Source organism: Sus scrofa, chromosome 1, assembly GCF_054392235.1.
Source record: "Sus scrofa isolate SSC_HxYL_T2T_F1_AM1 chromosome 1, Sscrofa_HxYL_maternal_Yorkshire_Landrace_v2.0, whole genome shotgun sequence".
Taxonomy (NCBI): domain Eukaryota; kingdom Metazoa; phylum Chordata; class Mammalia; order Artiodactyla; family Suidae; genus Sus; species Sus scrofa.
The window spans coordinates 179,365,759-179,382,230 of record NC_139383.1 but is presented as its reverse complement, the minus strand read 5'-3'; the positions used below and the strand labels follow the sequence as shown (position 1 = coordinate 179,382,230).

Sequence of the window (16,472 nt, the reverse complement as noted above, 5' to 3'; positions counted from 1 at the left end):
AATGCCTGGCACCCAATAAATATTTGTTTAATCAAGGAATGAACATATGGACTAAATGAGTTTTATGTACAAGGCTTTTCATAACAGGTGATTTATGAATTTGTCACCTACATCACAGCCACAGCAACACAGGATTCAAGCCACATCTGCGACCTACACCACAGTTCACAGCAATGCTGGATCCTTAACCCACTGAGCGAGGCCAAGGATCGAACCCGCAACCTCATGATTACTAGTTGGGTTTGTTAACCACTGAGACACGATGGGAACTCCAAAGAGAGAATAATAATAGTGAATATTAATAATAAAAAGAATAATCATAATGGCAGCCGAACCAGATGGTAAAACAGACAAAACTTTGAACAAAATTACTCCTCTGTCTACTTTGCTCCTAGAACAATTGGAGAAAATTAGAAGTACCCTAATAATATGACTTAGGACAGAGTGATGCTTTCTAACTGTAACTTAACCTCATAGCTATTAGAGAAGACTTTTATTCAATTCTTTTATAATCCCACGCTCACATTCTCTAAAATAGTAGTTCTCAAACTTTTGTCTATGTCAGAATCATTCGGAGGGCTTGCTAAAACACAAATCACCGAGTTTTTGGAATAGGGTCCAAAAATTTGCATTTCTAACAAGTTCTTGGATGGTGCTGATGATGCTGGAACTAGAATCACATTCTGACAAGTATCCTAAAATACAGACATTCTTCCTTATCAAATCTCAAATCCCCCCTCATATAAGCTTTATACTAAAGACTAGTCTGAGGAAATAATCCGATATGGAGACAAAGATTTATGAACAAGGATATTCATCACAATACACACACAAAGGAAACAATATAAATCTAACAAAAGGGAAATAAGTAAATTATTACATATATCCATATATATTATGTAGCTCTTAAAAATATTTTTAAAAAACATTTAATGACAAGAGAAGACATAAATAATAAAATACATAAATATTCAGGTGAAAAACACTTGGAATAAAAATTAATTCTATAAAACTGTAATATATGAGTATAGAATGGTTTACTCAGTGTTGATAACCAAAACTTAGAAATATAACAAAGGGATGACAACATGCCCTTTCCTTTTATCACAGCACCGCCAACAAGCCTACCTAAGGGTCATCTGACTATTTACAACTGAAGTGCTCAAACTCTGTAAAATTATATATTAACTTATAGAAAACTAATAAGATGTAATGATAATTTTTGCCAAATAGGAATGTAGTTTGTTTCTGTCTGATAAAGGATAACATAGAGGGTTATGATTTCAGTGCTTTGTAGGATATTAACCTGCTTTATAACAATCTTATTCCAGCATTATTTTTCATTGATTCTATGTCAGTTTCTCTTATCCTCCTTTGAACCAGCTTTGTCATCCTACTGGTTCCCTCACTATTGAGTTAATTAAAACTTTGGCCTGTAATTACTATCTATTGGTCTGAGAATTTTATATATATATATTTTTTTTTTTGCTATTTCTTGGGCCGCTCCCACGGCATATGGAGGTTCCCAGGCTAGGGGTCGAATCGGAGCTGCAGCCACCGGCCTACGGCCTAGGCCGGAGCCACAGCAACGCGGGATCCGAGCTGCATCTGCAACCTACACCACAATTCACGGCAACACCGGATCGTTAACCCACTGAGCAAGGGCAGGGACCGAACCCGCAACCTCATGGTTCCTAGTCGGATTCGTTAACCACTGCACCACGACGGGAACTCCTATATTTTTAACATGTTTTAAATGATACACAAAGGATGGAGACTGTCTCAGCCCAAGGTCCTTGATTTGGAGGACCAATGAAATCTGTTTCGTATTTATCAGAAACTCTGGCACCTTTAAGGCACTTTAATCACAGAAGCCTTCTGATGTGCTATGTCTTCTCACAGCATTCCACCAGGGCCACATATATGGTTAAGCTATCCAGTAATACAGTTCCTATCTGTTGTGACTTCAAGCATTTTCTTAGCTTTAACATACAATGGCTTTATGACTCTCACTTCAGATTCTGATTTCCCAAGTGAACAGGAATAAAAATAAATAAGTCACTCAGTTAAACCCAAGGCCAGTAAAACATCTTGCTATCTCGCTCTCATAAACTGCCTTAGCCATAGATTCTTTCCCTACCCCTGGCTCCTAAAGTAACATAAAAACAAATCCAATTCTAAAGAATTCAGAAGCAAATGAAGGCATCAATTGACATAGGAAGCTACTGGCCAGACTAAGTACTGATGTTAGGAATCTGAAGAATCCTAATCAGTTCTTAAATAATTGAGGATTTTTACACTGAAAACAATGACCTGAAAGATTTTATTGAAAAAGTTCTCCCATTAAACAGAACTGAACTAGACAAAGACAAGGCTCACTCATCACCTCAGCAGCTACAGATCTCTGGGGATACACCACATCTTGTCTCTGCAGCTGCATTATGTGACTGATGCCAGAATAAGGACCCCGCTGTAGGATCTGTATAAAGGCTAGGCTTTTCAGGTGTCAGAGACAAATCCTTAAGTGGGAACCTTTAAGAAATCAAAAGGAAAGAAATATGGAATCCCAGGTCTGGTAGAGAATTCTGTTATCTATAGTCCTGGGGGATAAGAAGAAAATCCAGAGAAGTTCTATTTATTAGCCTGTGATCATCAGCACAGCAGAAGATCTTACAAGGATTAAGGGATATAGAAAGCAGAAGAGTTAGATGTCAAGAACTTCAATAGCAAAGTCATAGAGAGTGTTGGGAGATCTTCTGTAGCAATGTAAATTTCATATACGGAATCTGAGCATAGTCTTTCTAGCTTTGGGGCAGAAATTTGTTGGCTCTGCTTGATTTCAAAGGCATATGGTTGCACTGGACTTTTCAATATGTGGTTCCATTGCTTTGGACTGAAAGACAGTACAGTGCTTTGCAATGTGGGAGAGAAGATACTTTCTAGATTTAACCAGCAGGGGGCAAGAAGTCATCCAAGACAAACATGAAGAGACAGTGTGGCAGATGTGTTTCTCTCTTTTTTAGCATCCCTCAGCCAGGATTGCCTATCTTCACCAAAGTACTGCTTCAGTATAGATTTGTATCTTCAAGGCTCACAGGCCCCTTGTGATGACAAAGTCAGCTGGCTGGAGAGCAGCTGGCATATGTTTTAGGGATCGGATTTGTATTGTTCTGATATGTCAGAAATATGCAATTTGGAAGAATGAAATGTAATCTTCCATGTTTTCTTTTCAAGAACACTAACAGTTCTATAACTGTCAAGCAGCTATTTTAGGTGAAAGGCAAAGTAAAATATGAACAAAAGCAAACAAACAAAAAGATGGATGGGTAGGAAGAGAAAGACAGACTAGTGTCTTCAAGGCACAAATTATTTAAAAAATAAAATAAAATAAGGGAGTTCCCACTGTGGCTCAGTGGTTAATGAACCCGACTAGCATGCATGAGGACTTGGCCTCAATCCTTGGCCTCGCTCAGTGGGTTAAGGATCCAGCGTTGCCGTGAGCTGTGGTATAGGTCGCAGATGAACCTCAGACCTGGTGTTTCTGTGTCTACAGCTGCGATAGGACCCCTAGACTGGGAACCTCCATGTGCTGTGGGTACAGCCCTAAAAAAGAAAAAAAATACATGAATAAATAAATAAATAAAATATGAGTTTCCATCGTGGCTCAGTGGTTAACGAACCTGACTAGTAACTATGAGGTTTTGGGTTCAGTCCTCGGCTTCGCTCAGAGGGTTAAGGATCCGGCATTGCCATGAACTGTGGTGTAGGTCACAGATGTGGCTTGGATCCTGCATTGCTGTGGCTGTGATGTAGGCCAGCAGCTGTAGCTCCGATGCAACCACTAGCCCAGGAACTTCCATATGCCACAGGTGCAGCCTTAACAAAAACAAATAAAATAAAAAATTGTTAAGAATGTAAAAGGTTATTTCCAAGAAGCCAGAGAAGCTGAAACAAAGAAGCAGGAATGTGGGGGGAAAACGGGAGCTCTCGTGCACTGTTAGTGGGAATGTAAACTGGTGTAGCCACTTTGGAAAACATTATAAAAGTTCCTCAAAAAATTAAAAGTGGAACTACCATATGATCCAGTAATTCCACTCCTGGCTATATATCTGAAGAAAGCAAAAACACAATTGAAAAGATAGATGCACCGCTATGCTCACTGCAGCCTTACTTACAATAGCTAAGATATGCATGCAATTCAAGTGCCCATCAATAGATGAATGGATAAAAAAGACATGAATATATACACAATGGATTATTACTCAACCATAAAAAGAATGAAATTTTGCCATTTTCAGTAACATGGATAGACCTAGAGGGTATTACAATAGGTGCAACAAATCAGACAGAGATTTCACTTATACATGGAAATTAAAAGGCAAAACAAATGAAGAAATACAACAAAACAAAAACAGTTATAGATAAAGAGAACAAACAGGTAGTTGCCAGAAGGGAAATGGTGGGGGAAAAAGAAGTAGGTGAGGGAGATTAAGAAGCATAAACTTCCAGTTGCAAAATAAATGACTCATGGGTAGGAAATGTATAGTGTGAGAAATATAGTCAATAATTATATAATACATTTATATGGTGACATATCATAACTGTACTTATTGTGGTGATCATTTTGAAACACAGAAATATCAAATCACTATGCTGCATAACACAGTGTTGAAGGTCAGTTATACTTCAAAACAAACAAACTTATAGAAAAGGAGGTTGTATTTGTGGTCATCAAAGAAGACAGGTAAGGGGGGAGTGGGGAGACTCAAGGCAGTCAAAGGTACAAACTTCCAGTTATAAGATAAAGTACTAGGGATGGAATGTACCACATGATAAATATAATTAACACTACTGTATGTTATATATGAAATTTGTTAAGAAAATAAATCCTGAGTTCTCACTACAAGAAAAAATTCTATTTGTATTTCTTTAATTTTGTATCTATATGAATGATGATGGATAGTCACTAAACTTATTTTGATAATCATTTCATGATGTATGTAAGTCAAATAATTATACTGCACATCTTAAACTTATACAATGTTGTATGTCAATTATATCTCAATGAAAACTGGAAGAAAACAAAAACAAAAAACTATGTACTCAAGGACTAAAATCAGGGCCTAAAAACCATGATGCTAAAGAACAAAGAGAAGCTAGACAAACAAATCAAAATAAATGGAATAAAGAAAACAAAAACAAAAAAACTATTTATCTTGCAACTCTAATACTCTTGATCCTATAATTCCCCTAAATGCCTCTATGCTACCATAATGCTTGATTTAACACTTGAATCAACTATAAGTGATAAACCACATTGATGGGAACTTTCAAGAAACCAAAGAGAACAAACATAAGCCTAGAATTCTGGGACATGATCCTGGAAAAGGGATCTTATGTTACCATTGGACAGTGAGAATAAAGAGGTAATTTAAGGAGTTCCTATCCTGGCTCAGTGGAAATGAATGTGACTAGTATCCATGAGGATGCAGGTTTGATCCCTGGCCTTGCTCAGTGGGTTAAGGATCTGGCGCTGCCGTCAGCTGTGGTATAGGTCACAGACACGGCTCAGACCTGGTGTTGCTGTGGCTTAGGCCAGTGGCTAGAGCTCCAATTCAACCCCTAGCCTGAGAACCTCCATATGCCATGGATATGGCCCTAAAAAAGACCAAAAAAGAAAAAAAAAAAAAAAAAGGTAATTCAAAGTCCATGCTGGGGTGGAGAGAAGGGAGAATAGGAAGGAGAGAAACCAAACTTGGGTATAACACTGTAGCTAAACTTCGTGATAATATAAAAATCTCTTTTTTTTCTGTCTTTTCTCTTTTAAGGGCCACACCCGCAGCATATGGAGGTTCCCAGGCTAGGGGTCTAATTGGAGCTGTAGCCTCCGGCCTACACCACAGCCACAGCAATGCCAGATCCGAGCTGCGTCTATGACCTACGCCACAGCTTCCAGCAACACCGGATCCTTAACCCATTGAGCAAGGCCAGGGATTGAACCTGCAACCTCATGGTTCCTGTCTGATTTGTTTCCACTGCATCACAACGGAAACTCCGTAAAAATCATTTTTGGATCTTGCTAAACAGCCCTTCTTTGTAGGCATTATTAAAACTACTCAGTAAAACAGAATGATGAGAAAAGACCCAAACAAGTCTCAAGGAAATCAGTCAGAAATTGTGTGGCTGCCCTAAAAAATAGTGCCTTACAGAAGGCACATACAAGGGGAAGTTCATACAAGATGTAATATTAAATACATATGAAATACCATCTGAACAAGAATAAATTAGTATAGTTGTCACTGAGTATCAGCCAAGTATTGGTTCCTGGATCCCCATGGATATCAAAATCTGTAGATGCTCAAGTCATTTGTGTGAAACAGCAGAGTATATATAGACTTTAAATCATCTCTAGACTACTCATAATATGTACTACAATGTAAATGCTATATAAGTAGTTTCTATGAGCATGGCAAATTCGAATTTTGCTTTTTGGAACTTCCTGAAATATTTTTTTCAAATATTTTCAATCCTTAGTTGGTTGAATCATGGATGAGAAACTAGATACAGACAGCTGACCACAATTTGACAATCACATGGTATCAAATGTCTATTCTTAGATGTTCCCTTCATGGCTCAGCGGTTAATGAACCCAGCTGGGATCCATGAGGATGTGGGTTCGATCCCTGGCCTTGCTCAGTGGGTTAAGGATCTGGCATTGCCATGAACTGTAGCGTAGGTCGCAGATGCAGTTAAGATCTTGTGTTGCTATGGCTGTGGCAGAGGCCGGCAGTTGTGGCTCCAGTTTGATCCCTAGCCTGGGAACCTCCATATATCACAGGTATGGCCCTAAAATAGCAAAAACAAAACAAAACAAAAAAAGTCTACCCTTAGTTGAGAACCAAGAGAATCACAAGTAAAACATATAGGCTAATGTGATTACACATGTTTAAAATATAGTCTAGAAAACATAAAGGCCAAAGTCTGCTATTAACTTCCATATAAGATAAGGCACTGGATGGTGTTCCCATCTTGGCGCAGCAGAAATAAATCCAACTAGGAACCATGCGGTTGCAGGTTCGAACCCTGGCCTCACTCAGTGGGTTAAAGATCCAGTGTTGCTGTGAGCTGTGGTATAGGTCACAGACACAGCTGGGATCTGGCGTTGCTGGGGCTCTGGTGTAGGCTGGCAGCAACAGCTCCAATTGGACGCCTAGCCTGGGAACCTCCATATGCTGTGGGAGCAGCCCCCCAAAAAATACAAAAAGACAACAAAATAAAATTTAAAAAAATTTAAAAATATGGCACTGGAAAACAATGGAAATAATAAAATACACAATAAATGTCAGTTGGTTTGACTGTCAGACTGAATCATAGAACAAATTATGATTGAATCTTTATTTTTGGCCACACTTGTGGCATGGCAAAGTTCCTGGACCAGAGATCGAACATAAGCCACAACAGCAACCAGAGCTACAGCAGGGAAAATGCCAAGTCCTTAACCACTAGGGCACCAGGGAACTCCTTGATTGAATCTTAATCCATTTGAGTAATCATTCAAAAATTTTAGTCTATTAGTTTCTTAAGTATTATTCAATTTTGAGTTGCCATCTAAACACTATAGAACTCAACACTGTCCTAAGTATAACAAACAAAAACCATCCACAGAGATTACCTGTTTTTTCCCAATAGAAGGACTCGGAGGGATCTCAGAGTAGAAAGGCCACTAATTTCTTCAATCTGGTTATCATATAAATCCAAGAATATTAGCCTCTGTAGATTAGAAATATTTTGGATCCGAGTTATAAAATTGTGTTGGAAGTTCAACAAACGAAGGTGTTCTTCCCCATCGATGATAGGACATACAGTCAGCTTTTGCCTAGAAAATATTTTCTGAAGTTAATCAGGTTCTGATTTGGTAGCCTGCCTCCTCTTACAAACATTAATACTAGGATCTTTGTGCTCCCATACTATGAGGAGAAAAAGATAAATAGAACCACTTCTTGCCTCCATGAACTAAGCATTCTAGATCTAAGTGTAAATCACTCATATAAAGGCCAACATACTTTGGCAAGGGTAATTATTAAAGTTAAGTCACAGTTACCGTAGTGGTTCAGCGGAAATAAATCTGACTAGCATCCATGAGAACGCAGGTTGAATCCCTGGCCTTGCTCAGTGGGTTAAGGACCAGGCATTGCCATGAGCTGTGGTATATGTCACAGACGGGGCTCAGATCCGACGTTGCTGGGGTTGTGGTGTAGGCTGGCAGCTGCAGCTCCAATTAGACCCCTAGCTTGGGAAACTCCATATGCCATGGGTGCGTACCTAAAAAGACAAAACACAAAAAAAAAAGACAAAAAAAATCAAGTCTAAGCTCTCATGATATTAAAAAAATCTCCAATATTAATTATTTCAAATAAAATTAATATCAGAAAACACTCCATGTAATTGTCTTCTATGATAGAGGTTGAGGGATTCAAAGAACCATGTTATATAACCAGAGAAATGTATCTGCCAACAGTCCATTAATATAAAGACTTCTCAGGCACTGCAAAGCTAAGAAGTTGGCTTAACCACTTGTAGTTAGATGTGCACTGCTAAGCTAAAGGCATGCACAGCAAAGACAGTTCTCTGTTGGTTACAGTGTAATGGTAAGGTTGAAATCCTTCATTCACCATTCTACTGCAGATACTTTCCTAGATTTAAAGATGGGGATCAAGTCCTAAATATACCTATCCATTCAAAATTTTTCAAGAGTTTATTATGTCATAGGCTCTGTCCTAGTTTAGGGATACAGAACTGAGCAAAACTCCCATTGTCTATAGAGCTTCTATTCCAGTAGGAGGAGCCAAACAATAAACTTGCTAAGTCAAACATTTAATATTAGAGGGTAATAAGTGCTAAGCAGAAAAATAAAGCAGAGAAAAGAGCCGAGGGCTGTCAGGGTTGAAGGAGTTACAGCTTTGGAGAAGATGGCCAGGAAGGCTGTCTGTTATGTGATGACATTCAAGTAAAGACCTGAAGGAGATAAGAGAGTGAGCCTACAGATATGTGGTGGAACAGCATTCCAGGCAGAGGGAACATCAAATGCAGAAACTCTGAGGTTCAAGCATGCTTGGTGTATTCCAGGAGCAGCAAGGAGGCAGGTATGGCTGTAACAGGGTGAGTGAAGGAGAGATTAGGAGAAGGTGAGGCCAATAAGGTCACAGAGAACTCAACTGGATAGGGCCCAGCAGCCCATGTAAGGACTATATTTTGAAGGTTTTTTTCTATCCTGAAATTCATTTTTATCAATGTCATATTTTAGAATTGCTATAGTACTCTTTTAGAGTATAATCAAGCTTTTTTACATTAAATAGGCATAAAATTTCTCCACATACCCCTGGAAGGGTAAATTTTAAAATGGTAACAGTGATTATACCTAGTAGAAGAACTGGATAGCTAAGAAATAGGAGGATTGAGAGAGATTTTTGTACATTTCAAATCTTGTACCGTGTCTATATATTATCCAGCACAAAAAATAACAAGTTGTCTTTACCTTTCTAGAGTCAACCTGTCTGAATAAAGAATTTTCTCTTCAGAAGACCGTTGGAGAATGGGAAATGATGGCATTGAGGAGCTCACCAAATTAATATGGTCACCTATTGAAAACAATATACAAATTACTTGATTAAAAAAACCTGTAAAATCTTGAAACATAAGTCACCTTATATTTGGAGAACCTACAAATATCCCTTCTAGAAAATATAGCTTCCACAGATCTCTATATTTGAAATTAGCTACTGAACCTGAGCTTATTTCTTTCCTCTTTAAACCTAAATTATGTGTTCTGTGCATGTCAAATAATTTCTCCTTTGCCTTATAGACTGGCTGAAAGTACTGAACTACTCTAGTGCTAGCTTTATCCCTTTATAATCCTGATTCCTAGTACTAAGTTTTAATTCTCTTACAACAGTCCCTCATTACCAGATACATTTGGGCCAGCACTATGACAGCCCTGCCGGATTCTGGACTTTGAAGGTGTCTGAATGGAAGAATCTCCAAATGCTGATAAGGAGCTCGTGGTAGTTTTCATTTCCAGCCCATATAGTTCTGTCATATTTGTTGTGGATGAGATGCAGGATGATTTATTACGAGGCGAAGGGCTTATTACTCTTCCATCTCCTTCAAAATATCAAAAAATTTATCACAAAGCTACACAATACATAACTTTGCTACAGGAAATATAGAGAAAATAGTTTTGGATAGCAAATGTAAACCTCGTATCATCTCTTTGTCTTTGTGTGTTCAGCTACTATTAGGAGAGAATACTGCAGAGCTCAAAGTGGATGTCAATAAATCTTATACCCTTGTAGTCAGGCTTATAGTTAGGATCCACAAGGTATATGACACTCCTAAGAGGTTTAGAGGCTGTTGGTTAAATGCTGGCACTGCCATTAAGTAGCTTTCAATCTAGTGGGCAAACACATTAATTAATAAAATTAATAAACTGTACAGAACAACATGCACAAAATGCAGAATGAAAAATAATACCTATTTATATACTCACACATAAATGTGTCTGTTATTTTTCACTTTAAAGAAGATAGTTACAGATGAGTTTTGGGGGAGGTGGATATTAAGATATATTCTAAAGACCTAGAATAATATACACTACCTAATAAAAGATGCTAGAAGGTTCCAGAAATGAGGTAAGACTTGAGCAATAGGTCTCAGAGGAAATACAGAGGAAAGCAACTGTATTTTCTTCTACAAAGAGAAAATTTCCTGAAAGAAGAAATAGAAGTTCAGGAGAGAGATAAGCAGAAAAACAGCATCTAAGCTACCACAGAATTTTGCTGCCTAATGTGACCAATAAGGCAATAAGCCCAAATCTAGAAGCTAGTATACTCTTTGGGAGACCATCTTAAAATTAAGTTCCATGTACATCATATTAAAGATCAGTAAAGCAATGGTATTTGCTAACTTTTTCAGGTGAGCAAGATAAAAACCAAAGTATCACAACCTAGCCTCCTGAACAAAATCAACAGTGCTCACATCCCACTTTTCTGATCATTATGAAATATCAAGATAACTAATAATGATGTTCCCAAGTATAAGCATTCAGAATGACATCATGTTCATAAATGTGAACTGGTCTTTGTGACATTGCAGTTGCTAGCAAGATACCTAAGAACAGCAATTCAGTAAACTGATAGGGAAATCAAAATTAGATGGCTATGGATGGTTAAAAAAAAAAAAAAACTAGTGTAAGGATTAACTCATTAAGGATTGACTGGCCAGCTAAAGATGATAAAGGGAAAACTCCAAACAATAGACAACCTTGATTTCTCTTATTAGCATCAGAATTAGGTTTTTTAAATTATTTTGTTAAGGTTTCAAGTCATCCTCAATTTAGAAGGCAGATTTAAATTTAATAAGACTTGGGATGTAGAGCAATAATCAAAGAGTAAATTTCACTTACATTTAGTGAATAAAGGAATTTCATCCTCATGCTTTTCAGCCCTTATTATACCCAGAAGTCATAACCACTATCCCCATGATGGGCTTACTATCACAGTCAGTATGACATACATCTTACAATAAACAGCAAGAGATGAGAATGATTTGATAGAAAGGCCTTAAAATCCACAAACAAGATCCTCTAAATGACTGGCAAACAAAGTGATCTGCAGTTGAAATATCTACATATTTATGTGGATATACAAACACCCAAACATATACATATATGTGTGTATCAAACACCTACATATAGATGTGGAATGTTTCATCCTGCATATATATTATTTCTGTTAAAAAAGAGAATCAGAAATTAGAAAAAAGCTGAATGAATTCTTTCACAATTTGATCTCAAAGTGTTTTAGATGCGTAATGGCCTCTTTTTGGTAAGAGTTTTCACTGCACTGTACCCTAGATACATGGACGGATGGATGGGTGAGTGGATGTGTTCACTTAGCCTTAAATTTGAGATTGTTTTGGTAACCAAAATCCTGGTTCTACATTTTCTATAATTTATTATGATTTAAAGAGTCAAGCATTGCCTCTTCCTCTCTATATACATATTTTAGAATTCTTAAGGGATTTAATCAATTAAGGTCTGGTTAACTAAGATTTTACTGTATAGCAGTCCCTGGCTCTTACAAAATCTCAAGGATTCAGGGATTATCTTAACACTAATATAAAAAGCCTAAAAGAAATCACATGGCAAGTTTTAGATTAAGAAGCCTAACTAACCATAGAGCTCCTTTACTTTGGACCAAGAGCACCATCAGTTAACTTACAGTGACAGGTTATTATATATGTTCAATTAATTTCAAAAAATAGAAAAAATAAGAAATTATGTGAAATTATTTATACTAATTGGGGATCATGATGCAGTTTATTAGATAGAGGTTCCCCAACTCTTCAGGATAAATTGCTACTTATAATTTTCCCACAGTTGGGACCTTTGGGGAAAAAAACAGTAAATACAAAAGGTAAGAAAACCGCTATACACTGTGTAGCCTTCTTTACATGAAACTGCCTGGAGGTGGCACACTTGGAAGTAATCAGGTATAAGTGTCACAGAGAATGACTGAATAAAATCTGTTAATGAAAAGCAATAGGTTTATTTTTCCCTAAAGAATTAATTTGTATTTTATGTGGCATTATTTATGTCTAAGACTTCATTCATATTTCAGGTTCACAAAATTTAGTGCCTCCATACTACTTCCTCATTAGCAAATATCTAGTAATACCTTACCACTTAAAAAAATCTACCTAGCCAGACACCCACAAATCTAACAACTTCCTCCTCTAACTCAAGAATATCTTTTGTAAAGGATTTGACTCAAGATTTAGAAAAAAAAGCTAAGATTTATTAGCAAAAGGTGAAGGAAATTCACAATGCAAATGTAAAACACTCCTACTTGAGAATTTTCAGCGTCATGTCTATAGTTCTGTGCCTAATACAGTGTCTGGCACACAGTATACCCTAGATAGATATGTGCTGAACTGAACCAAAGAAAATACAGATGCTTCCTGCACTATGGGACAACAGTCAGGTTGATGTCATGTCTAGCAACTGATCAGGACAAGAATTCAGGATATAGGAAAGAGAAAAGTCATGTCAGATTAGATGGGCCCAAGACCAAAGTCCAAAAGTAATGAAATAAAAAAGGAAAACTAACAAAATATTCAAAGTTGTGACATGTTCATGCAGTAATGAGGTATAGAAATGCCCATACTGATCAGCCCTCTCATACAAACTGCTGGTTGGGGCGGGGGCGGGGGGGTGTTATCGTAGGTAAGGATTCTACAGTGCTTAACACCCAACACAGTGCAGACAGCCCACAGTTGTTAACAACCAAGTGACAATGCAAATGCGCTAAAGAAAATTTCTCCTTGAATTGAGAAATACATTTCAGAAATATAACCAGGTCGTATGAAGCTGTTTTTCAAAGAGTGGCCACAAATCGCATCCATCAGAATCATGTGAGATGTTATTAAAACACACATTTCCAAATCCCACCCAAGACCTACAAAATCAGAACAGGGAAGGGGCAAAGGGAAGGGAAGAAATAAAATCTGCTTTTCTAACAAAATCTCAAGTGATACACATGAAAATGTAAGGCCTTTGATATAAAATATCTATAATTACATGTACTAGTAAGGGAAAGAGTTACTTTTCTACTCCTGACTTTTCATTCTTTCCACTGCTTCCTTATTTCCTAAAGATCTTTGTTCCCATACTCTTACCCTTACTAATAAGTTATCTTTCCTAGTTCTAAGACATTATTTGGAAGATTTTGTCCCATTCTCTTGTGCATAGCCCACCCCAAACTGAAATACAATACAATCTACTATGCTGTGTATATAAAATCAATTCCAATTTAAACAAATGCATAACCAATCTGGTAACCAATGAACAATGTCATTTTAATTCAAGTCTATTTGGATCTAGAGAGTCGACATTATTAAACAATATTACTTAAAGAAGATAAACCATATCTTATCTATACTCTCTGACAATACCTTGCCTACTTGAGTAGTTTCTCTCAAGATCATGTTGTAAGAGTCGACCAGGGAATGATGATGTTTCTTTATTTAGCCTGAATTCAACCTAAAAAACATTATTTAAGAAAAAAAAATTTGGAGATTTACAGTAAGTAATGAATATAACTATAAAATAACATAATAACTGATAGATGTTACAACATGGATGAACCTTGAAAACATCATGCTAAGTGAAGAAAGCCAGGCATAAAAAGTTACATATAGTATGACTCCACTTATGAAATATCGAGAATAGTAAAATCTATAGAGACAGAAGGCAGGTTTGTGGCTTCCAAGAGGGCTGGGGAGGCAGAATGGGGAGTGACTGGGTTACAGGTAAGGTAACTCCCTTTCCAGTGATTAAAAAAAAAAATTCTGAATTACATGGTGGTGATGGCTGCACAACATTGTGAATGTATTTAATTGGAAAACTTTCCCAATTAGACCACTGATTTGCACAATTTAAAATAGTTAAAGTGGTAAATTGTATGTGATGTGTATTTTACCCCACACACATACACACAAATTTGAGTCGGTTTCATGAGGTCAGATGAAACAATGCTTCAATCTGAGGCATCTGCAATTCCTCCAAACTCTCACCACAACTGAATGATTACAAGAATCATCTTCTTGAAAGCAAGAGCAAAACACACGCAATAGAAATTAATTCTCTTGGGAAAAATCACAATGATGATAATATTTTTATCATTAGAATTCCTTTAAGAGTCCAGTTATAACATAATAAAGTTGTATATCTAAACCTTCTAAATTTTCTAAATTTATTTTAAATTATTTGATAGGAGGACTGAAAAAAAAAATCAAAATTATCTCCTATGATTAGCTACAAAGAAACCCTAAATATATATCTTAGCATTATGATGCTTCTGACTCACCCATACTATAAAAATTATGATACCATTTATATTATATCCTGAATTATATAAACTAAAAGTATTTTCTTGTAATATATATCCACTCAAGAGAAAATGAATGGTTTGGAAAGAATCTGGATGAGGCACATAGTTCCTAGAAATACATTATGTATAATAGTAGACTAGGATTTGTCTAGTGAAATCAATCAGCAAACTTTGGAGGAAATCCATTTTGTCCAATTACAGTAAGGAATATTTTCAATTAATCTAGCTAACTACTGTTTACTCAAGATTATCAAATGGTCTATTTTTCCAAGTGTTTATTTTCAGATACATAATGTAATCAACAGCTGCCTCCCTGACCAGTGGTGTCCTTACATCCACTCTCCTTGGGCCCCTCCTTATCCTCCTCATGCTTTTACCTGTAAATTCTGCCCTTCACTTTCGAGTTCCTCCAGTAACATCTATTTAACAACTTTTTAGGAACAATCTGAACTGTGCCAATTGGAGGTGTCCAATTTGGTCAAAGAAGGAAAAATTGTGTTGTGTTTTGAGACACAGTTGTGTGGGAGATGGATGAGTATATTTGAGGGCTAGGGTGAGACAGGAGGGAAAGAAAAACATACGTATCTCAAAAATCAAATCAAAAGCCCTAAGTTATGGAAATGCCAGGGATAATGACGGCAAATTGTTTGGGAAAAAGAATCTCATGTTCCTATCTTATGAACTTCTAAATCATATGCTGCCAAATAGCATTAGGCTAATATATTTCCATGGCTAATCATTTTTCTCTGGAATGTTAGATATATGCCCCCAGATTATCACATTTTATCTATTATAAGACTCCATCAGTAGTAAGACATGCCATCATTTTACCTACTACTAAGAAAGAAAAACTTTCCCAATTAAACTATGATGTGCCATCAGTTTTAAGAAGGATCCTGATTCAAGAAATGCTTACATGTCAAAAAATAAAAAATAAACCTTACCTCTTGTAATTGATGAAATAAGATTCAGTTTTTACAAGAGGTGGTTTTTTGGTTTTGTTTTGTTTGATTTTTAAATTGATGTATAGTTTATTTACAATATTATGTTATTTTCATGTGTACAACATTGTGATTAAGTATTTTTATAGATGATACTCCATTAAAAGTTACTGCAAAATAATGGTTATAATTCCCTGAACTAGATACCATATATCTTTTTGATTTCTATTTTATGTATAGTAGTTTGTATCTCTTAATCCTATACCCAATTTGCTCCTCCCCCCCTTCCTTCTCTTCTTTGGTAACCACTAGTTAGCTTTATGTAGGCAGAAAATAAAATTTAGCTTTAGATTAGTGATCAAAATAAATATACTCAAAATTTCTAGTTCAGATTCTACTCTAAATCATGCTGTTTGTTCAGAATATAAAACAGTTTATATTCAATTTTAATACAAATCTGCTTAAATCTTACTTTGTTTTTTTCAGGAAGCGATGATGTCTGAATAACCAGATGAAGCCCACAATTCACCTACAATGTAAAAATTAAAATATGCTTTTAACACACACACACTCCTCCCCAAAA

The 16,472-nt window shown here is 36.5% G+C and overlaps 1 protein-coding gene across 4 annotated transcripts in view; it reads right to left on the bottom strand.

Annotated features, from left to right (window-relative positions):
* Positions 1-16,472, bottom strand: part of LRRC49 (leucine rich repeat containing 49) — a 147,027-nt gene that overhangs the window by 129,892 nt on the left and 663 nt on the right. For 2 of the 4 annotated variants that reach the window (XR_014817832.1, XM_005659880.4), the window contains exons 2-6: positions 16,362-16,418; positions 14,011-14,098; positions 9,964-10,161; positions 9,536-9,638; positions 7,673-7,876 (exon numbers count right to left, since the gene is read on the bottom strand). Coding sequence is in view for 2 of the 4 variants with exons in the window: in XM_005659880.4 (XP_005659937.2) it covers positions 7,673-7,876; positions 9,536-9,638; positions 9,964-10,161; positions 14,011-14,098; positions 16,362-16,418 (650 nt within the window). In the remaining 2 variants the exon portion in view is untranslated. The remainder of the gene's footprint in view (positions 1-7,672; positions 7,877-9,535; positions 9,639-9,963; positions 10,162-14,010; positions 14,099-16,361; positions 16,419-16,472) is intronic. The other 2 variants (XM_001928481.8, XM_084980071.1) reach the window with 2 other exon arrangements.